The following is a 25,983-nucleotide window of genomic DNA, read 5'->3' as shown; positions in this document are numbered from 1 at the left end:
TCTTAAATTTCGCCAATAAAAACTATCTGTTGATGTTTGCTTGTCAGTAATACGGGTGTTTGGAGAAGGTGAATCCTGAAATACGTATTCTAAACTTTTAGACATTAATATGCATGAACTACCTATGAATTGTCTTCCAGATACCTGGCTTACCGCAACTTCATGATTGACACGTATCGCTTAAACCCTCAAGAGTACTTGACGAGCACTGCTTGCAGAAGGAATCTGACTGGAGATGTGTGCGCTGTCATGAGGTAAAAGCCACGGATGTTTCAGCCACTGCCCGCACTTTAACAAAAAGAAATAGGAGCTACATTAAGGTGTGGAAGAGCTCTAGTACAACAGCGTAGGTGTGGGCAACAGCCATTGTGCTTTTGATTAGCAGTTTCCCCATTTTTATGGTAGCCAGATTGTTATGCTATTCTTTATTTGTAATATTCTGCCTGCTTGCTGAGCCATGCCTACGGAGTTTGGATCTTAACTTGTGATTATTTAGGTTCTGCTGTTCAGTACATATGTGGAGTTTTTCCAGGAATTCCAGTTTTGCAGCTCTGTTTTGTCAGTTTTATGTTTCACCAGTCTTAAGCTGTGAGGTGCAGCAGAGCCCTAGAAACGTGGGGCTTGCTAAATGTTGGTTCAGTGAAGAAAAGCTAGATAGGTGAGGAAAGCAAGTAGTGATTGTGCAGCCCTCACAATCTGTACACTGTGTGCAAATGGTTCTATGCACGCAGCCCTAGCTTTGCTTTGCTTTTGTCCTGGAGTAATTCCTGTTATCTGTAACCAAAGATGTCATGTTTTGTTTTATGCAACATGCCAAAGTGCAGTCACATCTGCACAAATTTTGTGCTTTGTGGTTTGTATTGCCATTTGTGATTAGTGGGGGACTGTAGAAGATTCTGGATCTATGTTTGATCCAGAAACACAAAATTCCTCCTTTGCTCTCTCCTTTCTGCAGTGTCAAGCATGAGCAAGGCTTTAGTTAATAAGATTGTAATTTGTCGCGTTGTTTCATAGAGTACATGCTTTTCTGGAGCAGTGGGGTCTCATTAACTACCAAGTGGATCCAGAAAGCCGTCCCATGGCAATGGGCCCTCCCCCTACTCCTCACTTCAATGTGCTGGCCGATACACCCTCCGGACTTATGCCTCTCCATATCCGCACTCCGCAGGTGAGCCCTGCAGGCTGCACTAATGTGTGCTTGCCTGAGCTCTAGCCAATGTCATTAACATGGTAGCAGAATAACTTGCACATGATCTCATTAAATGTTCCCTTTCTGTCCATCTAGGACACCTGAGAGTTTCAGGTGGTTGGAATCTCTTAAACCAAGTCTATGGGCATTGTATGCAAGTGATACGATGCAAAGCTGTCTCTCTAGACTTATATTCAACTTCTTTGTTCAGTCCATGTTCTGTTTAACATTGGTCTGAAAACCTTGAATAACTTTCGATTTTTGCCTCTCACCTTTCTCTTGTGATGTTTTTTCACAGGTTCCAGCTGCTCAGCAGATGTTGAGTTTTCCTGAGAAAAACAAAGAGAAGCCTACTGATCTGCAGAACTTTGGACTTCGCACAGACATTTACTCAAAAAAGACTTTAGCAAAGGCACGTATGTTGGGATTTTTTTCCCCTGCACCTTCTGTTAAGCCTTCTTCCGCAGTTGTTCTCCACTAGATGATATTGAGATGGCTTATATTACTCTTACACTCCTGTTTTAGGTTTCTGTGTCTTAGTGTATGACACTAAGCTACATGGCTGTGTCAGATACCTGATTTTGTAGGAATAGACACATACCTATCCCAGGCTGGTCAGTACTGTCAGTCTTCAGACACTGAAACCATGTTACTGCATATTTTACCTGAATGGTTCAGAATCAAGAAACTACCCAGTAATTCAGTACAGGAACTGAGATCTTTCGGCAGGGTCTTAAACTATTATGTTTTCCAAGTCTGAGCAGGTTTTGCCAGACTGAGAGAACTAGGAAGTTGCTTCAGTACAAAAGGTGCCACAAAACCGTTGCAGGGGTTTTTTTAGCACTGACATTGCAATGTATTGTATTGGATAGTTCAAGTTTTGAGATACATTGCCATGATGTCGGTAATTCCGTAACCTCTTGCCTTCTTCCTGCTGCCTGATAGCCTGTGTGTACCTGGTAGCAGGAGGTGTTGCAGGAGTGCCGTGTTACTGCTTCAGCATAGCCTTCGGTTTGGGAGTCTACAGAGTTCTCCCGACTACTGCCTCTATGTACTGAAGTCAGGCTAATCTGTGTCATTGGTTCATTGTCCTAAGAGATCACTGTTTAAACCTGAGAGAGAACTATTTACACTACTTATACACTATTATTTATACTATTTATCAGCTAACAGATAACTGTTTAAAAAACCCACCAAAACAGAGTCGTTCTAGAGATGAGTGTTTTTTTATAAAGCCTGATTCCATATGACGTTTCATGGAATAACTTTTTCACTTAGTTTAGGGATGTTCACCAAATTAATAAATTTTTTACTGTTTCTAAACTCTGGTTCTGTTTACAAGCATCTATACCAATGGACTTGAGCAGATTTGTTAGCAGAAGTTGATTTCCCTTTTTGTTTTATGTATGGCAGTTGCTTTTTCGGCTGTTCATACCAGCCTGTCTGAGAACTGATCAGCTGCTGGATGACTCACTTTGATTAATGTTCTGTTTGGGTTAATGATCTGTTTGAAATGCATCTTGAGATAGGATAGATTTACTAATCCTAAATATGCTTTTCCTTTTGCTGTGGTCTTGCACAGATACATCCAATCTAGATAATGTTCTGCCATAAGCAGGTGACAAGCTTTTTATCTTTATTAGGCACGAAATGGATTAGGGTGTCATAATCATGGAAGGGGAAATTTTCACCAAGAGCTTTGTAGCATTTAGAAAATCTCAGGAGTTAACCATGAGCTATAGATCTGGAAGCAGCAATCCTTGGAGCAAGTGATTGCTAAATATGCAGATTATCTTCCTGTGATTACTCTTGTCTTTTCAGATAGCTCATCTCACTTGTAAAGATTTATTTTTTTTTTTACCAAGTTACAGATGAACTTTTAGACAGACAAACTTTTTTTAGAGCAGCATGCACCTCACACAGTCCAGTCTGTCTGCCTTGGAAGCAGAGGCTTGATGGGGACTAAAGTTATGGTGACATAAGCCCTGTTCTCTTGAAAAAGGTGCCCTTTAAGCTGAGAGAATCCCAGGTGTGCCTGGATGGAGTAATACTGTCTCCTCAAGGGACAGCAGCCTCCTTCAGTGGTACAGCTCCTGGTGAGGGGGTTAGGTACTCTGTTGTGTCTGTTGGTTGCTGCTGTCCTTTGAAATGTAGGATGCTTTGTGTAAACTGCTTTCTTCTTGGCTTAATTTTACTGGCCAAAGTCAAGCTGACCAGAATACCATCAGCACTCCTTGGGGTTTTTATATTTAGGAAAATCCTCTTTGCTGTTTGCTGTTTGTGCAAGCAAAGATAGCCAGGGAAAAAGGGTACCAAATCACTTTGCTTTAGCTTGGAATAAAAGAGGTGTTGCAGGTTCTCCTAGGCATGTTGGGAAGGTGGGATCTGTAACCCCCAGCCTCCACAGAGACTGCAGGAATGTACTCACCTGTGTACCTTAGCTACACAAGTAAATCGTGTGAACTGAACCACTGTGAGAGATAACCAGGGATTGGTTAGCTGTAGTAGGAAGGTTGTGAAAAATATACTTTTGGGTGGATTAAATAACAGATTCTTCGCCTTCTTAATGTTTTCTTCTGAAAAGTTCTGTGTGAAAGGACCTGTATTTCATGACTGTTATTTTTCCCCCCCCCCACCCCTGTCTTTTGTAGAGTAAAGGTGCAAGTGCTGGAAGAGAATGGACAGAACAAGAGACATTGCTGCTATTAGAAGTAAGTTCATGAGGGCAAAACCAAAGGCGGATAGGAAACCAAAACATGCAGGGTGTTACATGCTTTGAAAATCTACATGTAGGTTAATAATTGTTTTTGAAGGGGAGTTAGATGACATACACATGCTTTTACAGAAACTGGAATAGCAAAGAAGTTTGTAGTGGGAAGCAATCTCTTGGGACTGAACTGATGCAGCTGGAAGAGGAGAGTGGCTGCTATCTATATACAAGGATGCTTGTCTGTTGTGGGTTATGGGTTTTAAATTGGTAAAAGGTTAAAGCTCACCCTTGAAACCTTTGGTTTCTTTGACCGTCATGGCTATGTTACTACTCAAAAGAGATGGCAGGAACATCTGTGTAATAGAGGAGCTTCATGTGCTTTAAGGTTCAGTTCTATCTAACTTGTACCTGCAAGCTAGAAATTATTTAAGAACTGTTGCATAAACTCAAGTTCAGATCTTGCAGTGCAGAGGGGGCTTTTCATTAAAGAGGAGTTACGAATACTGTGAATGCCCTTCAGGTGATGGTTTACCTGCCACTGAGATACGTACTTCGAAATTCTGATAATCTTTACAGGTTCTTGGCTATGCTATAGCATGTTAGGGAAGCAACTAGTTTCTGAAGTTTAAATTGTTAAGAAACAGTTTACTGTCTCCTGCCACTAAGAAGGGCTCTAAGAAGCTCTTTATTTAGTAGCACTTTAATCCATACACCTACTCGTTCTTTTTGCCCTATAGCTGCACTTGGTGTATTCTTTAAGCTTTTTCTGGAAGTTTACAAGAATTAGACATGAGATGACTCAAACCAGGTACTGTAAAAATGAGCTCAAAGAACTGCTAGCACATGCAATCAGGTTTTTGTCCCCAGATTGCTTCATCTGCTGCTCTTGAACCGCACGGTAATTATCAGGTCTCTTGGAGTTCCAGTCTAGGATGAAAACCATCGCATGAGATGCACTGCAGAATTATGTTCTAGTCTTCCACACTGATATCAGGGCAGCATTGTATTTCATAGTGCTTTGTCAGAAGAAAAATCTCAGTGGCCTGAAATAATTAATGTGCTGCCAGTTCCTGTAAAGAAATTATCATCTGCCTAGCTTTCTTTTACAGGAGTGTTTTCTTGGTGTAGAGGTTGGGTGGTTAATTTTTTTTTTTTTCCTTTTGTGCAATTCAGGGTTCTGGTATAAGAATTCTAGTTTTGGAACTGGTATTTTGTTTGGTTTTACTTGGAGAGAGCTTAAAGCAGACTGCAATTGCGTGATTGTTCTGGCTTTTTTGTCTTTACATGTGTCAGTAAACCCATTGAAAAGTTAATTTCATAAGGAAAAGCATGGACAATGGATCTTGACAGTGCTTGACAGCGCTGAACAATACTCGGCTTCTGTGTGTGGCTTCTGAGCTGGCCAAAGTGCCTAATCAGCAGCATACTTTGCTTCAGCCATCACAGATAGGGAAGTGTGTTCGTGAAACAGCCAAAATAGTTCTGGGAGTTTTTGCCTTAGGTTGTTACGCACTGTTGAGCTGATACTTCTCTATTGGCACTTGGAAAAATTTTGCCTGTAGGTGAAAACAGCTAAGATGTCCTTCATGGCGTTCTTGTATGGAGAAACAAGACCAATAGCTTGATATGCTGACTTCTTCGCTTCCTAGTATTTGTATTTAAGATTAATTCTTTTGTATATTTGTAGCTTATGGTCATATATAGCAAGTAGTAGCCTAATGAAACGCAGGTGACAGTCTTCATTTTAAAAAATAAATCAACTCTTAAGCCTTGAGATTACAATTTTATTTAATTTGAGTTTAAATTAATAATGTTTTTGTTCTTTGTGATTTTAACCTATGAATAAATCAGTAAAGAGTATATCAGTTCAAGTGTAAGTAATTCAGCTGTAACAAGCCAGCTCAGTCCATTTAAATCCTCAGGGTAGCTTTGAGCAAATATATATGCAGTGAAGTTACAAAGAATAAATCTTATCTAAAATAATTACTGTCCTTCCGCCTGTTGACTGAATAAATTGGGGGGAGGAAATACTGTTTCCCTCCCAGAATCATTTTCCCTGCCACACTGCGGCTCCGTATCTCCACAGAGTTCTATTCTTGCATAGTTAAGTGCATTTTCAGCTATTTATATTAAGGACAACTATTGTGAGAGCTAGCTCGTCTAGCAGGAGAATAACTAGCAGTGAAGGAGAATGAGCAAAAAAACCCTGCATGGCTGTGAAAAGCAGAGCTCATCTAATATGCTAGTGTGATTAAAAATGGATAGGCAATGATAACTTAGGGCACAGAGATTAAATTAGGGAAAGTGAAACAAAGGTTGAACGCTGAATAAATGTTTCCCTATGAATATGACCTAGTGAACTAATTGGTTTCTGATTTCTTTAAAGATTTGGGCAAGATCAGACAGAGGTCAGGAGAGCGGTTCAGAAGCAGTTAGGGGCTGTTGATTCCTGCGGTATGGGCCAGGCAGCCCGATGTAGTCTGTCCTTGGTTTGTTCCCAAACCAAATGATTCTTTCAGAACCTTTCCTGCTGTCCAGTTCATGATCTTCAGCGATTCCTGTGGTATGCTTCCCATCCAGCTACGTGCTGCTGGAGCACGGCATTCCTGGCGTCTGCTGCTCGCCCAGCTAGTCTTGCACCCAGGGTTTTAAGAGAAGGGAAGGAGCAGGGAACCAGTGGCCTTCAGAAGATAAACTAGGGGTGTTTCCCTCCTCCCCAGCCAGTTTAAGCAGCGAGCCCTAGCTATGAGAAAAACTTAAAACTTCAGGCAGGTAAAGCCTAAATCACTTTTGGATCAGGGGGCTAAAAAGCTCCACCTGCTGCAGGCAGCTTGCTCTTTTTTTTTCTCAAATTTGTGCAGTGCCTGTTGGATTTCTAATGCCTTTGGATTTAATTCATCTGTCCTTTCAGTTTGCTTCCACATCTTCAAAAATGCTACTCAATTTCCACGTTTCCCCAGCTGATCTTCAGCATCTGTGACATGCCCAAGGGTCCTGTTCAGGTGGACTGCTTTGCCTTTGAAGAATTCTCATAGCTTATGTTTTAGCTGCAAAAACACTGAAACACTTTTCCTCTAGAACTGCTGTGAAGAAAACAGTATGCTTGGAAACTCCTGGATTTTTTTAACAAATTACTTTCATAGTGGTGAAGTTGACCGCTTTCTGCAGGCGCTTGTCTTCTAAGTGTGCAACTGTCGCATGTATAGTAACTTGTTTTGTGGAAATGTCCCGTCCCAGGTCAGGGAACTCAACACTTGAGGCTGGTGCGTCAGTTTCTGTCTTCTGCTTGTCACTGATAACTGCTGAAACATCTAGCATAGTAACTTGGGTACTTGTGTGACTGCTTGGGCACGCTGGATATGACCTGCTCATGATGTCCGACATACAGCCCAGCACTGAATCTTGCCGTTGAGCATGTGGAAGGTTAAGTCAGTCTTGCGTGTTACGTGAAGGGAAAGACTGCGGGTGTCGGAGAGCCGTTAACTTCCTCTGTTTTTAGCAGACATGCTTAAATGGGCATACTGCTTAGTTAGGGAAGCTCATTGTCATGAGTACTTATTTAAGGAGGAGGAGGATTTCTGTGTGTTCTGAAATATACCTGCAGACGGGTGCCTTCAAGTCCAAGGCAGCCTGACTGATGGCCAATCCACGTAGGGATCCTCCAGGCAGCCTCCTTCAAACTCTGTGCTTCCCCCTCCACCAGTTACTGCTGAAATGCTTGCTCGCTTGCTGTGAAGCAATGCAAAAGGTTGTTAGTTGCCCTTATGTATGTGTGGGGTAAGTACAGTGTAAGTAAAAAAAACAACAAACAAACAAAAAAACCCCAACAAACAAACAAACAAAAAACCCAGCTTGACTTCTTAGCCAAATGTGTTAAACTTAAAAATGAAAGCGGGGTCTGCAACTCAAACAGAATGGTGTTTACCAGCCTTGCTCAGACCTCTGGTATTAAATATTTCCAGAAGAATTCTGTTGCACCTGTGAGTTGCAGATCCCATTTTCATTTTCAAGTTTAATGTATTTTGTCTAGAGTTCAAATGGCTTTTTGGTTTTTTCTAAGTGACTGGACCATGAATCATCTCAGTGATGTGAAAGTTAATGTTTGAGGGGAATGCTTTATGCTTTCCAAATGCTCAAATAACTAAAACAGTTTTTATGAAAAAAAACCACTTGTTACAGGATAATATGTATTAGGCTACCACTTTGGGCTTTTACAGTACTAATTTGTTATTTTTTCAACAACTACTGCAGGGACTTCAGTAGCTCGTTGTTAAGTAGCTTTAAAAGCGTCTGAAATTCTGCATTACAAAATCTTTGATTTCATTTGGAAGTTTTTATCGGGTGGCTTATCTCTACATAATAAAGATTTGTTAACCTGAAAGCATAACAGAAATCAGACTGGTTAACTCTTGCTAGAGAACTGCTCTCATCTGGCTTCGTAATGTAGAATACATTTTCTTTATTTCCTCTGGTATCTTGGTTTGATGCTCTTAGATTTTCATAACATCTGTTGGATGTAAAGACTGGACTTCACAGTCATGACTAGTATGTATGTTTGAAATAAATCTTGCTCCTGCCCCAGAGAGCCTAGTGCGTTCAGACAGAAGTGAGAGAACACACGAGTGCCCTCAGGGGGAGTACTTATGGGAATTAGAACAATAGGTGAGACTTGGTGAGATAAGCAAACTTATTCCTCCGTAAAGCTTTTCATGTGGAAGCAAAATGGGGAAACACTGACTATGCAAATATTATTAGTAAATCCCAAATCTTTTGACAATACTTTTTGTTAGAGTAACAGCATAAAACTCGTGATGATCCCTGCAGCTTAAATTTAACTGATGTCCTAGTGAGGTGTTCATATTTATTATACAGAATAATTTTGTTTCCAGGAAAAATATGATTTTAAATAGTTGTCTGATCCCGATTTATTGTTCCATCACCAAAATAACTAGTATTGAAAGTATTTTTGCATGAAATAAGGGTGGGTGGGTGTGTTCCCCAGAGCAGTTGACATATATACAATGATTTTTGTCTTTTGCAGGCTCTGGAGATGTACAAAGATGACTGGAACAAAGTCTCAGAGCACGTTGGGAGCCGTACCCAAGATGAGTGCATTCTCCATTTTCTGAGACTTCCCATCGAAGACCCCTATTTGGAGAACTCCGACGCGTCCCTGGGCCCGCTGGCATACCAGCCCGTGCCCTTCAGCCAGTCCGGCAATCCAGTGATGAGTACTGTGGCTTTCCTGGCATCAGTGGTGGATCCCCGGGTGGCATCAGCCGCAGCAAAGGCTGCGTTAGGTATGAGTTGGCCCCGGCAATTTTTTTCACCTGGTCTCTACAACTTTGCTCTCTGTTAGTCTGGTCTTAAAGTGGACTGTTTCTAGAGTTTAAGGATGAGCAGTAAGTGGTAAAAAATAAGTTTACAGGCGTGTAGAAAACAGGTCTACTGATACTGGGTCTTGTGTTCTGTTGTTACCGAAGCAGAGTTACAGTAGCTCTTAAAGGTCACTGAATGTCTAAAGATGCCTTGCATTTCCCATCTGTGCTCACCGACTATTGATAGTACTTGCAGGTGCCACCTCATAGTTGGTGTTACTGTGACCACTGTCAGTAGTTTAGCTATGGGTAAATGCACAATGCTGAACTTTCAGTTTTCTGGTTTTACTTGTCTGAAATTATCTGCTGTAGTTATGTGTCCTTTAAGAAACTTGATGAAATAGTTCCTTTCACTTTTTTCCTTTTTTTCCCACATAAAAGACAATTTTATATAACTGGCAAGAGAACCTTTCCTACCACATTCAAAAGAGAAAATTAACTACCTAATGTGAAAAGAAGGAACTTATATATTTGAGAATTCACTTTGTCACGAGATTTACCTGCACATTGACAGGAGAAAATTGTAACTTTTGATTTGCCATGAAATCCTCATAATGTAATGTTTTCTGTGTAAATTTTAACAGAGGAATTTTCTCGAGTCAGAGAGGAGGTACCACTGGAGCTTGTTGAAGCTCATGTAAAGAAGGTGCAGGAAGCAGCACGAGCCTCTGGGAAGGTGGATCCAACATATGGACTAGAGAGCAGCTGTATTGCTGGAACAGGTCCAGATGAGCCGGAAAAAATCGGTAGGCTCTCCATCAAAATGCAGAAGTTTCTGCAGATGAGTTTCCTTAGGCATTTTCTTCTGACTCGTAATAAACCGCAAGTTCACCTTCAGCAGGAGATGGAAATTGTGGCTGAGGAGAGTGTGACAGGTCATTCCACTTCTGCTTGCTGCAGGATTATTAACTCTTGACACTGAATTAATGAATTTGTGACTAGCTTTAATTTTAGAAATTTATTTTCCTACTCTCACTATATGGAAATGCCATTGCTGGGGTGCACAGACTTGAGTGAGCAAAAATACCAGAGCAGAACATTTCATGCCGATTCTGTGGGTATTAGAGGATGCTGCCTTTCTGGCATTATAGTTACAATACAGCAAACTGTTTTGCTGGCTCTTTGTGCTGCAGCTCAATCTGTAACGTTATATCACACCTTTTGGTAATCAGTTTTAATGTTAGTAGTGTATTCTGAATAGATTGCTAACTGTGGTGGCAGCTGAAGAGGAGCTCTTTGTTAGATGTTGGGCTGGTACATGATTATGTCACAGTTCCTGGCTCTGGTTGTTGTATTTTACACTGCCTTATTAACAAGCTCAAGCTTTATAGCTCAGTTTCAGTTGAGCTATCTTCTGTAGTATTCAGCAGATATTCTGGTATTAAGTCTCTTACCTGAAACCTTGTTATCCGTTACTATGGAGAGTAAAAGCATACTTGTGCAGCTCCCTATGAAGTGAAACCACTTTGTGTAGCCCCTTTCTGTTTAACTCTATTTTGGCTCTCCTTAACAGATAGTAGATACAGTTTGCTACATACCTACTGACTTTCTCAAAGACTTTTAATCTCTTCAGTTTGGTACAGATCTACTGTCTTGTCAGAAGATCTTTATTTTTCTTGCCGGCTTTGTTGGCTGCTGCTTTGTTCAGCTTATCACAAATCATTTTAGTGAATTTAGTGACTAGATCTTTAAAGGCACATATAGCTTTGGGTAAAACTGAACAGAATGTAATCTAGATTGACTGGAAGGTTTGATTTGGGCTGTGCTTGTGCATCTCATAGTTGACCTGCTCTCACCCCACTAGAGACATGAGCAAGATGCCAGATTGTGTGTTGGGATCGTAACAGGGCCCTTGTGTTTCAGTGCTGTTCAGTTCTCAGCCGCTAGTCGTACAGGTGAAGAGGCAGGTCTGCTGTTTGTAGTACTTAATGTCCATTGTAAAACTACACTTCTAAATTAGATTTAAAAGTACTGCTTAACTCACGAAGATTGTAAAATAGACATGAACAGACCACGCAATCCTGTCACATTTTTCAGTTCTACACTCAGCAGGACAGACTTGGTGCTTTGGGAAGATGTGGGGTGCATGCTGAAAAGGGAGCACTGGCATCTGGAGTATCTGCTGCTCCCTGTTCCGCAGTGCTCGGTGCAAAGCTGACAGCAAGCATTGAAGCTCTGTTGAACGGGCAAGGCTTTGGTGTTTTTCACGTCTGTGAAACAAAGCTAGGTGTTACTCCATCTGTGACTAAGTTTAATTTGATAGTTATTTTAAAAGAAGTTCAGCTTAAGTTAATTTTTTTTTGCCTGGGGTTTTGTTTCTCTCTTCCATATTCTCCCAGGTACAGATGTCACTGCAGTATGTTCAGGACCTTTATACTATGTATGCTACTTTGGGACTTAATTCTTAATCCCGCAGCATGACCATGGAAGGTTACCATTGCTAGTCTTGTAGGTTAGCCCTTTTTCTAGGAGAAGTTGTGCACAAGTTGCAAATAGAGGTTCTGAAGTGCTTGTCATCTAATATGGGGAGCTGGAGAGCAGATGACCATAACACGATTATTTCTGAATGAGCTGTGTGGTGAGTTCTATAAGTAATGCTGTCCTGTTATAGTTAATGCGATTTGTATTGGGCTGTGACTAATGGAATAAATTAGGACAACAGCAGATGGTTCTCCCTGGGGGAGCTGCTCAGCAAGAGTGAACTGGGTCACTCAACAATCTGTGGTGCCTTCCACCTCCAAAACAGCTTTGCACTGGGAGGCACGGGGGAATCCATAGCTTGCACTCGCAGAGGTGTGTTTAATACGCTGAAGTACAGTGTTGTGGTGTGCAGCTGCTGAAATGGAGCTGGGTTTTTGCATGGCTAGACCTGAAGTTTTATATTTAAATGTCACTGTGGAGAACGAAAAATATCTACTTAAGGTTCCGTACTATAATTAAAGTTCATCAGTGTTTACATTTTAGAAATAAAAGTATATCACAGCTCCATAATTTAAAAACTCTTAGTATTGGTAAATTGTAGGCATTATGGACTGCGAAAGGGGAAAATATAACTGGAGCAGATTGCAGGAGCTTATGCTAATATCCAAGAATCTCCCCTTTTAAGGCTTCATTGTTATTTTTTCTAAAAGCTGGTGGTGGTTCCTTTTAAATTGATAATAGTAAGGCTTCGGTAGAGTTAAGAGGAGGCTCAAGTGGTTCATATGCTGTGGTAAGCGTGGAAGACATGGTCTCTTCTTTCAGAGGTAGTGCCCCACTGGAGATTGCAGTGATAGGTGAAGGTGTGCTGCATCTGCTTTAGTAAAAAGGAATTGAGGAGAGCAAGCAAGGGGTCCTAGCTCTTTAGGCTAGTGATTAAGCACACCTGTGGTACTTAATAGTTTCAATTAAGTCTTCACTGAGTATGTGCACTTTCTTAATGGCTTTCCAAAGGTGATTAACTATATTGATTGCATATATGTGCACTGAATGAGGCACAAGGCAATCTCTGAAGTGCCTGTTCTGCAGGCAGTTACTTGTGCGTTTTAGGTCTTGGTCCAACAAGTATTTCACTGGAAGTATTTCTGCTGGCACGGGTGTATGGGTGCTTCAAGCTGTAACTCATCTGTGACAGTAAACAGAGGGAATGGTCACCTCACTTACTGGCTCTGCTGCAACTGCAATTTAAATGGGTGATTAAATTTAACATTTTATGGATTATTTTGTATCATTCTGAAATACGCATACTAGAAAACTATACCCAAGTATATGTACCTGCAAGAAGCTAGTTTACTTCACTTTTGGCTAGATGATTTCTCTTGTGGTCTCCAGGGTGTGCTTTAACTCTGAAATAATGCAGGCATTGCTAAAATGAGCAGACTGGGAGTACTTCACTCGCTTTGCGTGTATCCAGGTGCCTGTGAGCTACTTCTGCACCGCTGGAGGACGATGGACTCGTGCAGCTCGCACGAAAGCTGCAGCAGCTTTCCGTGAACTCGCCAGCCTTCTCCGCAGAAGCCCACCTCGTTGTTGTGCTGTACGCCTGCAAGCTGTGGGAAGCTGAAACAGAGGAAACTGGGCGCTGTGGAGTCCTGACTTTCTGGGGGAGATGCAGAGTTGTGGTTTAGATAATAGCATAAGTATGGTATTCAGACCCAGGATTTTTCCATAGCTGCTGTATGTTTCCTCTCAATTAAATATTAATATTCAGACCTGATTTTTGACAGGTTGTATGTGTTGCCTTAGTGAAAGCAAAGGAGACTAGGGTGTCTTGAAGGGCAACTTTACTTGCCGAGACGAAACTCTCACTAGTGATTCTGTGCATTTGTATGTGGGGGTTTGCTTATTGTTCTTCTGATGACAGCAAAGGTTACATAGCTGCTTGTGCTGCAAGTATCTGTTTGCTGGTAATGCAGTAAATTCTTACCATGGAAATGTTTTACAGTTTTCCTTGTTGACCTCAACTTCTCTGTGAATTCACTAGGCTTCATCAGAATTCAGTTCTAAGTGTTCTTGGGGCTCTGTGTTCTTGGAGATAATAGGCAAAACAGAACCAGCTTCCATAGAGACAGAAAATATTTGCTGCTTCAGGTTTGAAGAGGTGCATGGAGAGGTGACGTTTCCTGATCTGCAAGTTTTCTCCCTCTTGAAAGATGTCTTGTGGTGTCTTGCAACCATCTGCCTCTTGCTGGTTTAAGAAATACTGTTAATTTGATTCCCCCGCATCCTGCAAGGTATAATACCAAACCTGCTGAAGAGGGTTAAAGGGCATCGCTGGTGCCATGTAAAAGGGATTACAGGATCTTTTCTCATTAAAGTTAGGTCTTACCCTTTCGTAACAGGGACGTGTGTATCCACTAATCTATTCCTGTTTGCATTGTCTGTTATGTATTTTCATTAACTTCATTTAGATCATACAGGAAAATCACTATGGTTGTGTTTGTATGTAACAAAGACAGGAGTAATTTCTGTCATTCTCATGCAGGTCAGAAATGTTTTGGCTTTTTTCCCTAATCCTTTCATATTTGAACTAGATTAATTTTTGTGGGACTTGTAGTTATTTTGAGGTACTTTCAACAGCCTGTAATTCAGAAGCAAAAACTTGCTTCAAGTCAGTTGAACCTATTTGACCCCCAAACTAATAATTGATAGCTTTCATTTTCTTTTTCCTTACACATGTAGTATTTCAGCGTGGTCCCATCGATGTGCACAAGTGCAGAACGGCTGATGGCAGTGGGCACTGTGGAGGCATAGTGCTGTCACTGCAAATAACAGCTTAGTAACTAATAAAAGAAAACAGTTTTCAAAAACCATGGGCTACAACCTGCCTAAAGTTGTCATCCTAATTTTCAAATAGCATTTATTATTACTGCCGAGACTAGAAACTCAGTTAAATCAGGATGTTCACAATAATCTTGCTGTCACACATACATACCTTCTGACTCTCTTGGTAGCCGAATGTGTCCCTTTGTAATAGAAAAGAACACTTTGGTTTGCAAAGTGTCCATCAATGTGTTATGATGCAAGGGAGAGTCCAAAGACAGTTTTCCTTACAGTGAGATGCTCTATCTGGTTTTTTCCTTTGAGAAAATCCTCTCTAAAGGGTGGCTGGGAAACACTTAGTCTCCAGGATGTCCTCTTTGCCTTGGAACTTCCTCTGCAGCAGTAGTCACTTAACAGCTGTTGGCGTGGTCTGCTAATTGGTGTACAGGTTTGCCCAGAGCAGCTGTGGGTGCCCCAGCCCTGGCAGTGCCCAAGGCCAGGCTGGACGGGGCTGGGAGCCACCGGGGCTGGGGGAAGGGGGCCCTGCGCATGGCAGGGGTGGGACTGGGGGGTCTTTAAGGTCCCTTCCAACCCAAACCATTCTGGGATTCTGTGAAATAAAAAAGGAATGTTTAATAAAACTTGCCCCAATACTTGCACAGAACTAATAGCAAACACTTAAAATCCATTGTGATGCTTGATGCGTAGTGAGTGTATCGTAAACCTACCAAAACTCATCCTGCACTTACATCTTCAGCTGCTGCAGCAACCTGCACATTGCTGGATGTTGCTTTTCTGAAAAACTTGACCTTAAGGTGGGAAACCTTGAAACACGCTGTAATCAGAAAATAAAAGCCACCACATTTGAAACTGAGTTTGGAGTGGAAAGATGGTTCAATCTTACTCGAAAGACACAAGAACAAACTGACTTTGAGTAGAGCAGGAAAGTGTGTGTCTTGTAGGACTTTATTTTATGCCATTTGTAGGGGCTGCTTACATGATTATTGCCTTACAGCTTTCCAAGTGCAATTCAGAATCTAGCGAGGAGCATTGTCAGCTGTGAAGCTTTGCATTCCTGAGCATATCACATGCAGCCGTGTGACAGGAACCTTCCAGGGAATTTCCACCCCCCAACTCAGAGTGTAAATGTGCAGCTGCAGGTGTCTGCGGGAGCTCCTTTGGGCTGGGAGCCTCCAGCAGGTGAGGTGGTACCCGCTGGCTGCTGTATCTTGTTGCTGACGTAGGATGTTGAGAGTTGAGTCTCTGCTCAGCCTGATTCTAGCCTGGAGAACTTCAACTCCAGGTTCTCATCTTCCAAAAGAGTGAGAAAATTAGCATGTCATTAGCTTTTAAGAGACAGGGTTCTCTCCTTTTTGGCTTAAGATTGTCCACAGATTAGAGCTTTTATAGCCTGTTTCACTGACTTGGAGTTTTGCATGAAGCAGAACTTGAGAATTGTCTTCACTTCTTCTGTCCTGTGGTTAAGTTTTGTGTTGTTTATACAAAATTGCAGATTTTTTTTCTTTCAGTTATGCTGTATCCCAACACTAGGAATCTTGAAGTTCTTGTTGTGTGGGCTAAGCTACCTGGGAATGAAAACTTGTGTATTCCTGTGCAGTGTTTTTTTAGTTTGAACTCATAATCTTCCACTCTACCAACCCAAGTGCACCTGGAATGCTCTGTGCTTTGGCTCCACTTTTTTTGCTGAAGAAGAGAATAAAGCTTTCTTTGTAAAGCTTTCCCTTTCATTTTCTAGGAGGGATGATATTTTTAAGCCCAGTTTGGAGCTCTACTTCTAGGCTTGAAATAGCTGTTTGACAAATCTAATCTAGATTTTCCCTGTGACATTACTGGGTCACTAAATCCTAACTCAGATAAAACTTCTGAGGAAGTATGTCCCCAGTCTCCATAAACTGAGTTATGGTGGCAGATACCTCCAGATAAGTAGGTTTATCACTTAAAATAACCCATAGGGAAAACCATTATCTTTCAATCAGACATTTTGGTATGTTTTTCTTATATATGGAAGGGACTTCTGTAAAAAAACTTTTCTACAGAACTATTGCTATTAAAGCAAAACACTTCGTACACCTCTTTTTCAGTAATCTTCATTTTACTGGTGGAAAATGAACACCCTGCACCAGCTAATGTCTTCAGAAGCTTAGATGGATCAGGGCTTTTCCCCGGCAGTTTTATACTGGTATGGCAGCATGTGTTGGAGTCTGATCTAAATAAGCTCCTTCTTTAATGTCCCTGTACATTGCATTGTACTTGAGTTTTTCTGTTCTTGCAGAACAGCAATGAAGATCCTAGACAAGGAGTACGCGATTGTGCTGACACTTCTTTCTTGTCCATTTTTGCAGAACAGCTGGGTGCAGCAAACCAGGATTTCTTGGACTTTTAAACAATCCATATGCAAAATATCAGCAAGTAGTAGTATGTTACTCGGGCACCTTCATGGTGTTCTCCATCAGTATGTTTGTTGTTATCCTCTTATCCAAGAGGCCTGCTATCATTAGTGGGAACGTTTTAAATAAATGCTTTGTAAAGGAATAACTTCCTGAATGAACCAAGGACTAGGAGTGAGAGATGCATCCTAAGCACAAGACTGCTCTTAAAACACTCACTTCTTTTATGAGGTGCATGCATTCAGAATGATGGTGTCAGTGATTTTTTTAAATTTTTTAAAATTTTTTTTCCTTTCCTCATTTTGGTCTTGCTTGTATGCCGGTCAGACTGTTTTACCTAGTCCTCGGTTGTAGATGCTGAAGTTAGATGGGATGATCACTGGTTATCTGCTAGTCAAAAAGCAATCTGTAACGCAAGGGTGCCTGGCTCTGTTTTGGCAGAACTCTTCAGACATCTCTGTAATAGCTATTTGAGTGCCAAACAGACAGTAAATAAGAGGTTACAAGCTTGAAGAGCTCAGTCTAGTCAGCCAGAAAAACAAACTAAATGAGCAATAGCAGGAAGCACATAGTAGTAGCATGTTGAAGCCGAGGTTTTTCTGTGCATGGTGGTAGGACACTCTGAAGGTGCTTGTGGTCAAGGGCAGGTTTTTACTGGTGTCTGGCAAACTTGTTCTGGGTTCCAGTTAGGAAGGTGTAAGATGCGATGGGTGCTGTCCAGCAGTGCACTTCCACGGCCATAGGAGAACCTGCCGAGTGCCCACATAGCTCATGTTACATACTTGAGAGGATGACTTCTTTGGTCAGACACCAGATGGTGGAGATTTTTGATGACCAGCTCAGACCTGGAGGCTGCCGTGGTATAGGTGAGCTGCCTCTGCTCTTGGCAGAGGTCTCCTGCTGAGCACGTGCTTGGCATGCTTTTCCTTTTCCATGATGAAGTACTTCATGGTTCCAATATGGGCACCTTGGCTTGGAGCCAGTCTTGGCAGAGGTGCTCTCGTGTGATTTCTCTGGAAATTCAGGTCACGGTGTAAGGTAGAGGCTCCACCTCCTGGAGCAGTCCAGGGAATTGTTACTGGCCAGAGAACCCAACTGGTGGTTGTATGGAGAGCCCTACGCATTTTACACCACCTGTCAGCTGTACCTGAAGACACTGGGGAGAATTAAAAGCTTGCCCGCTGCTATTTTCTTTAGCGTTAGCCCTGAAGGTGCAACTCGGCTCTGTTTTTTCAGAGTATCTTGGAAAGCATGCTTTTTAAAAAGCTGGAAGCTGAGCAGGCTACCCTGTGATCATGTTGGCAGGAGGTGTGCTCGTTCATAGAATCACAGAATCTGTTGGATTGGAAAAGATCTTTAAAATCATTGAGTCCAACTGCTAACCCAGCACTGCCAAGTCCACCACTAAACCGTGTCCCTGAGCACAGCATCTAGGTGTATTTTAAACACCCCCAGGGATGGTGATTTCACCACCTCCCTGGGCAGCGCTTGACAAACCTTTCAGGGAAGACTTTTTCCCCAATACCTGATTCAAACCTGCCCTGGGGCAAGGCAAGGCCGTTTCCCCTTGTCCTGTCACTTGTTCCTGGGAGCAGAGACCGACCTCCCCTCGCTGCACCCCCCTGTCAGGCAGCTGCAGGGAGCGAGAAGGTCCCCCCTGAGCCCCCTTCTCTCCAGGCTGACTCCCCCCATCTCCACACCACTGAACTGGTGCTTCAGCCCCTTCCCCTGCCCCCTGTCCGGCTCTGTTTCTTGTTTGTTGGGATGGCTGTGGTTTGGATGCAGGGGGAACTCGGCGCTTTCAGCTGGTAATTTCTATGCTTTTCTTGCTTTATCTCTAACCAACAACCAGCTCTTGTGCTCAGATGTGATTCATATCTGGTTTGACACCTAACCAGGCAGCTGCAGTTGGGCTCTTGAGGAGCTGCAGTACAGCTTTTTTTCAGTGAGGAGGCAGATAAAGTATTTGGGTTTAACTTGGATCGTTGCCTTGATCAGCTCTTCAGTACAAACCCACAATGTTGGTATCGTTGCAGCTGAGGAAGGAGCAAGAGAATGAACAGTCCAGGTCTGAGCAGGAGCACCCTCCAGGAGTATCTGCCACAGGGCTGCGCCTTTTGGGCCAGTTTCTTTAAGTTTCTGTGTTCGGTTCTGTCTCAGACATCTGCTTTGACTGTGGCTGTGAGGGCCTGGGTACAATTTCCCAGTGCTTTTGGGAGAGCTGTGTTTGGAGGAACAGCACAAAGAGCCGTACAGGACTGGGGAACCAGTTGGCCGTGGTGTTCGTGCAGAGCAGCGGGTGCTAAGGGTGTGGGATGAAGTTTTGCTGTGCAGGGTTTCACGTCACACCGGTGCGGTGGTTTTCAGGCTGGAAATGACAAAGAGATCCTTAGTGTTTAAGAACAGTATTAGTGCTTTAATAAACGTGTGTAATGTTACGCTGGTGTTGAATAATTTTGAAGTCTGCTTCGGAGAATTCTGGGATTTGTGCCACCTGCAAAATGGAATTTAATTCTTCAGCTGACCTGCAGCGCATGACAATGCCTCTGGATGGACCTTTCATCGAAAGCAGCTCAGGGGATCTTGTGCTAAAGAGGAATTACAAGTCTGGCGGTACCATAATTTAGGTTAATCACGTAACTGACAACCATCTACAGAATCAAATTGGCTGTATTGAGAAAAACACTTTATAATACTATGACTTACCAGTGGGAATTACCCTGACTTGAATACTGCAGAACTGTGCATCAGGCTGTCCTTTAGCTAGAATTGATAGATTTGGTGGTTTCTCACTACATGGATAGACCGGAGGTTTCAGCAGAGCACAGATAATTTAACATTTTATCTTGCTTGTTGGGCTGAAAAGAAAAAAGAGTTAAATTTAAATTTGGAAGTAAACTTGATCTTTGAAACTAAAATTAGTTTAATAAGCTTTTAGTCTTCCAGGAGTTTAGTGTTACAACTTTCTTTAAACCACTATTAGTAGAGAACAGAAAATTTTAGTTGACCCTGAAATAAATGTTGAGTGTGATAAATTGATGTTATGGGGATTCTGAATACTTATTTGTTTCCTCAGATGGAGCTGAAGAAGAAAAGATGGAAACTGAGGCAGATGGGCAACAGTCTGAAAAGGTAAGCTTGGCTCAGTACACTGGTCCTGAAAGAGATACTTCTGACATTTGCAAACCCAAATTCCTACATTCTAAAATGCCTGATAAGAAAGGTAGACGGTAGTGTGCTGGTCAATGTACGTGTCCATAGGGAACAGGTTTCAGTCTCCATAGTGCATTGTTTTCTTACAAGTGATGTAGTCTCAAACCGTACAGAGACATTTCTTCTGCCGGACAAACAACAATGAGACATTGGCGTGGTGTTTTCCACACCTGAGGAAAAAAGGTTGGACTGGGAGGAAACGTAAACTGGGCGATACCAAATGAATTAGAGACTCAGTCTGCAGAAAGACACTGTGGGCTAAAGCAAGCACCACTCTGAAGCCTTGCCCTAGAAAAGTCTGTCTTGTGACAAATAGCCTTTCCAAAGTTAAATGCAGTTTCAGTTCAGACGAGATCAGAGAGATCAGGACTTTCCAGGAAATGGGTGAGTTGGGGTTACTCACGGTGTTTGGCAGACGTTCCTGAGTGCGGGGTGTGGAGCTGGGCAGTGAACCTGGGTGAAGCTGTGGCCCCAGCTGCATCGTAGTTCCCCGGTGGCTGTGCGAGTTACGTGCAGCCTGGGGGATGTGGGAGGCGAAGACCCAGGGTGCCTGTTGCTGAGCTGGTCAATAAAACTTCTCCTTGCAAGAAGTCTGGGCTAACTCTTGGTTATAGATGTGTGTGTATTGTGTGTTCCTGGCATTAGGTATGATGCATCCTGCCCGTAAAGATCAGATACTTAGAAATTAATTCCTTCAAGCAATAATTAATGCCTACAGGAATGCAATTGTTTGGGACTTTTTCATAACACCATGTCTACAAAACCAGCACCTCTTTTCAGATAGCCTACAGTAGTGGCGCTGGCTGTGATTGTTTCAGACCTGAACTGGAATTAAACTAATATCCTGAAATCTAAACATCACCCTGCTAAATAAATGATGGCGGGTGCTTGTTGAGTCTGCAGCAACAGGTCATATTTCTGCGTTGCCTGCTTCATCAAATGAACGAGATAAAACTGACCTAATGGCTGCTGCGCGTAGTCTTGGTGTTGCTCCTTGCTCTGTTTTCTGGTAGTTCTTTTGCTGCCTTCCTCATAAATAGTCAGGTGCGCTTAGCTAGATGTAAGACTCAGTCAGAGCTTGAAAAGATGAATTATTCTGTGGAGCAGAGTAAATGAGAAACATTCAGGTCAGTTTGGAGTGTCTCTGAGGGAAAAATGATGTTCGTGCTCTGCCACAGACTCCCGGACAGAAGCACCCTCCTGCAGTGCGTAACTCAGTGGTAGCGTTTATTGCCACCGCAGGCTGTTGTGGCCATGAGTTCTGCAGAATCTGAGGCTGTGCAGATAGGTGAGCGCTGTATGAATTGTTAACGTAGGCACTGGAAAGGGTATAGTGCTTATGCACAAAGTACGGGAATAAATGGGGGCAGAACATGTCCTTGTCTGCCTTCCTAGCTGAGGATTTCTTGTACCTTCAGATAAACCCAAGCTGGCCTGGGTTACTGAATCTAACAGACTTTGGGCAGTATAGCGGTTACTTTGTTTTATTCAGATTTTAGTTACGATTTGTCAAAATGGGCTTAAGTAGCAGTCAGCCTTTAAAATTTAATGTCTTCCTTTATGATAGTAAATTAATTCAAAAGCTATAAACGAAGTTAACAGTAAATGTCTTCTATATCTCTCATCCTTCAAACAATATTTCATCCCATTTAGGTTGAAAACAAAGCAGAGAGTGAAATTGAGGAAGGCGATAAAGTACAAGAAGGAGAAAATGAGAGAAACCCAGAAAAAGAGCAAGACAGCGAAGTGACTGCAGACACCAAGCCAGGTAATGGTTCCCAGCCGTTCCTCAAGCTGTGTTAGCTTTAATAGCCTTCCTCCAAAGTGGTTGGAATAGTCTATAAACTCAACTGTGGCAGAAATATTTCCTCTTGTGCGTCAGGCTGCTTCATGGTCCAGTAGTAAATATTCTAGTTTAATTTCACTGCAAAGCTCAGCCAGTAAATTCTTTCTTGAACTCTTTTTAGACCTCAGCTGAGCTTTCTTTCACTGTGTGTAGTGACTGGGTGAAAAAATTGCAGTGGCAGAGTGCGTGTAGGTCATATAAATTATTTTATTTTGCCTGTATCACATGCCATTTGATCATTTTTGATGCAAAGAAATGAGACTGCTCACTTCTGCTCTTAGAAGTTAATGTTAGTCGAGCTTCCCTGTGAAGTGATGTGGAGCCTTTATTTTGACAGGCTGAGTACTGTTTTTTTCCACATAAGACATTTTCCTTAATTATTTTTACATGTTTCCCTTGTACCACATGAATATATTGTTTTTTCCTGGAACTTACATTCAGTATTTTAGCACAGGTAGAACAAGAAGCGTTTGCATTTGATGTAATATAGAATTTGTTGTTATGGAAATGCAGCTGAAATTGTTCTGCTGCATGAGCTGATGGCAGCAGATGAATTGACAGGATGGAAACTAAAAGCTTTTAAAGTTGCCCTGTTTGTTGGATCAGATCCTCTTAGATGGGAATTGTTCCCCTGTCAGCGTTTGGACAAGCAGCAGTCGTATAACGTAGAAATGTGACAGCATGTGGATGAATTAATTTGACTAATAGCAAGTGCGCGTAGTGCAATTCCTGTCCTGACGCGATACTGTTAACGAGGGCAGAATGCACATAACAGACTTGGCGGGAAATCTCTTTCAGAAGAAAAGGAGGCAGAAGAGAACAAGGAGAACGTTGATGCAAGCAAAGACAAAGAAAATGAGGCTGGGAAGAAGAAAGTGGAACATGAAATCTCGGAAGGAAACGTAGCTACAGCTGCAGCTGCTGCCCTTGCCTCAGCTGCCACCAAAGCAAAGGTCTGTTTTGTACAAATGTCCCTTGGCTTGCTTTCCCATTCGCATTGGAACTCCTCTGAAAATGGTCCTTTGTTTCAGATCTGTGCGATCCCATCTTCTAATCTCTAATACCTTGAAGGAGCACAAGTGCCTTCTTCAGTTTCTTCTGTTTGAACCCCTAAGTGAAATAGCATACAATTTTAATTTAGACAGCTACTTTTATGACTGTGACATCGATGAATATCCTAAGAAATATCCCCAAAATGTGTTTATCATTTCTTGGAAAGCCCTTTCTCTGCTTGACAGGTCTGGCTGTAGTGCCAAGGGCGCAGGTCTGGGTGATCAAACCCTTCGGTTGCCTTTTGTGCTGTGGACTTCACACAAGCCTTCTGGACTCTGTTTTCTAAAAACAGTGTGATGTTCAGTCCTAGCATTACAGTTTTTTAAACATTTTTTTATTAAGAGGTACTGTGTGTCTGTTAAACAGACGTTTTTGTCTTCCTATCATTAAACTTCTGTTTGTCTGTAGTCTCTTAATGAGCTGTGGTTTGAATCTGTGTCCTATCAAATAGTTTTTCTTTACCATATAATTATTAATTGCCTGTTTTCTTTCATTTTCTTTTTGCAGGAACCAGACTGCTTTCACTTCTCTCAGAATACCTTTTTCAAAATCTGTTCTCTAGTCACATATTTTTTGGATTCAAATTGTGCTGTTCCCTGTCACGTCCTTTATAAAAAGCAAAGCATGGATGGTGTATGTTTCCTGATGGATTTCCAGGGCATAATAAGGCATTGCATGTGTCATACTGACTTTTCCAGTCTGATCTTTGAATCTTACCCCTTTAACTTTAGGCTTTTTTTCCCCAACTGTGTCACGTATGTTGAAGATGGTGTGATGATAGGTGTTGTCCTTTATGAACCCGTGAGATCTGAGGATATTTTTTGTTACTTCCTTTCAAGCCCGGTTCTAAAATCACGAGTTGCATGAATTCAGCATTGCTTAGTGTCAGAGCCAGGCACCCTACCTGCATGGAATCCCACTTGGCAGACAAATTTCAGGTTCATCATTGCGGTCAAGCGCAGTCCTGACTGGCTGTAGTGCATCACTTCGCCCGTCTGCACCTGAACCCATGGTGTTCCAGCACCAAGCTCTTGTACTGACAGTAACTTACTTTCAGTTCATCAGACTTACAGATATTTTCAGCCAAGTTGGAAAAAAACCTGCGCGCATATATATATATATGGAGACATGAAATTTAATCTCTGTTTTATGGAAGGCTACTTGTTCCAAATAAAGATGATCTACTTTCCTTCCTTTGGTGATAACAAGTGCTAGAGCGAGAAGGGACTTGGCTAATGGCCGCTTTCATTATGGTGATAATAACAATAGTGATATTCTAGAAGTATTTTATCTCTGTATTACAGGAAGTAATGTATTATAATTATGATGTTCACACTTTAAGGTACAATTCAAGTTCAACAGGGATTTCTGTTTCCACTGAAAACCCCAGACAATATTAAGGCTTTCGGTGAGATCTGTCTTGTCAGAGAGAGTAATTCAGTTCTTCATAGTAAACCCCAGACCTGATCATGTGAAGAGCTGGTACAAAGTTGTTTTCCTTACGATTTTACAACAGAGGAATGCTGCACTTAGCTTCTAAGGAGAAACAGGGGTTAAAGGCAGGCACTTGAAGTGTGTTTTACTTTTGGGATAAGTGACTTCACCAGTAAGTTGTGCTGTGAGAAATGGTATCCAAGGAATGTGTACGTTTAGGGGTGAGACTCTGTATTACTACATATAGAATAAAGCAACGTTTTACAGGTTTGGCTTTTGTACAGGCAATATTAGAATTCAAGTCCCTTTTCCTCATTTTCTTCTCAGAATCCTAAATCAGTGTAAGCTATTTTTTCCTTTCTATGTGTAAGTAGCACCTGATAGAAAATGTCCTCTCTCTTGCAGATTGCTCTCAGCTTTTGTCGGTTGTGACTGAGCTGCAGAGCTGCTGCTGTAGCTCTTGATCCATCACTTGCACTGGCAAAAAGGACCGTTCTGATTGTCATTTGACCTCCTGCATAACACTGATCTCATGACTTCCCTGAATTCCTGTTTTGAGGTAGCTGTGATTGAGTATATCTTTTCTAGTGGACACTGATATCAGAACTCCAGTGATGCAAAACCTCCTGTAATTGTCCATAATTTTTTCTGTTGGTGGTAACCTTTGCAGTTAAGCTTTATTCCTAGTCTGATGTGCTTCAGCCACTACCCGTTGTACCGTTGCAGCACTCTGCCTAGCGAATTGAAAAGGCTTTGGTTATCAACCCCTTCTTTCGTGTGTTATAGTTTAGAACTGTAAAATTCAGGCATAGAAGGGACCCTATGCCTAAAATCATGTGTCTTCTTTTTGCAGGCAGCTACATCCCGTCTTCTGTTTCTAGGCAAATCAAATTGTCTTTTAACTGGTTCCTGTGTGCTGCTGCTGTAGAAGGTCACTGTAGGACCTCCGTCGTCTCCTGCTTGAATGTATGCGTGACAGGACGATGTTTTTTCCATGGTGTGCCTTAATTTAGATAGTTCTGAGTTATCTGCCACCTTTATTTCTTCTGTTTCAGTCATAAAAGGCAGTCTTATCCCTTCTTGGCCTCACAAAACAAGAGCTAGGTGAAGCATCTAGTCTCCTTTCACAAAATAGGAAGGGGGAAGAAAGTAAGTAATTTTCTCTGCCTGTTGTGCTTCCAGCGAAGCTCTTGCATGTGGATGAGAAGACTTTAGCACAGCATTCCGATGAGAAGTCCTTGGATGCTCTCCATTTTCCAGAGCTCTCTTGTGGCCTAGTTTTACAGTTGTCTCTACCAGGTGTCACAGTCATGCTCTTCCTGTGACTAGCTAATTTCACAACTAATGCTGGGTTTAAGAAGATTAGGGGATGGGCGAAGTAAATGTGTTTATCAGGCAATTTAAATCACTGTTAAATTTTGTCTTACTATTTTCTTGTCAGCTGCAGAGTTTGTAATGACTTGTTCTTTGTCAATGTGGAAGCACTGGGTAATGCCAGGCTAAGGAGAAGT

General features: G+C 42.0%; 1 protein-coding gene across 1 annotated transcript in view; it reads left to right on the top strand.

Annotated features, from left to right (window-relative positions):
• The window catches only part of SMARCC1 (SWI/SNF related, matrix associated, actin dependent regulator of chromatin subfamily c member 1), a 90,729-nt gene that overhangs the window by 41,882 nt on the left and 22,864 nt on the right, over positions 1-25,983 (top strand). Inside the window, exons 16-24 of the mRNA XM_040590712.1 lie at positions 141-254; positions 1,015-1,168; positions 1,488-1,601; positions 3,841-3,900; positions 8,941-9,199; positions 9,862-10,023; positions 20,003-20,058; positions 21,793-21,907; positions 22,784-22,938. Of these exons, the coding sequence (XP_040446646.1) occupies positions 141-254; positions 1,015-1,168; positions 1,488-1,601; positions 3,841-3,900; positions 8,941-9,199; positions 9,862-10,023; positions 20,003-20,058; positions 21,793-21,907; positions 22,784-22,938 (1,189 nt within the window). The remainder of the gene's footprint in view (positions 1-140; positions 255-1,014; positions 1,169-1,487; positions 1,602-3,840; positions 3,901-8,940; positions 9,200-9,861; positions 10,024-20,002; positions 20,059-21,792; positions 21,908-22,783; positions 22,939-25,983) is intronic.

Source organism: Falco naumanni, chromosome 4, assembly GCF_017639655.2.
Source record: "Falco naumanni isolate bFalNau1 chromosome 4, bFalNau1.pat, whole genome shotgun sequence".
NCBI lineage: Eukaryota > Metazoa > Chordata > Aves > Falconiformes > Falconidae > Falco > Falco naumanni.
Note: the sequence above shows the minus strand (reverse complement) of the source record. Positions and strands in the feature narration are given on the sequence as shown.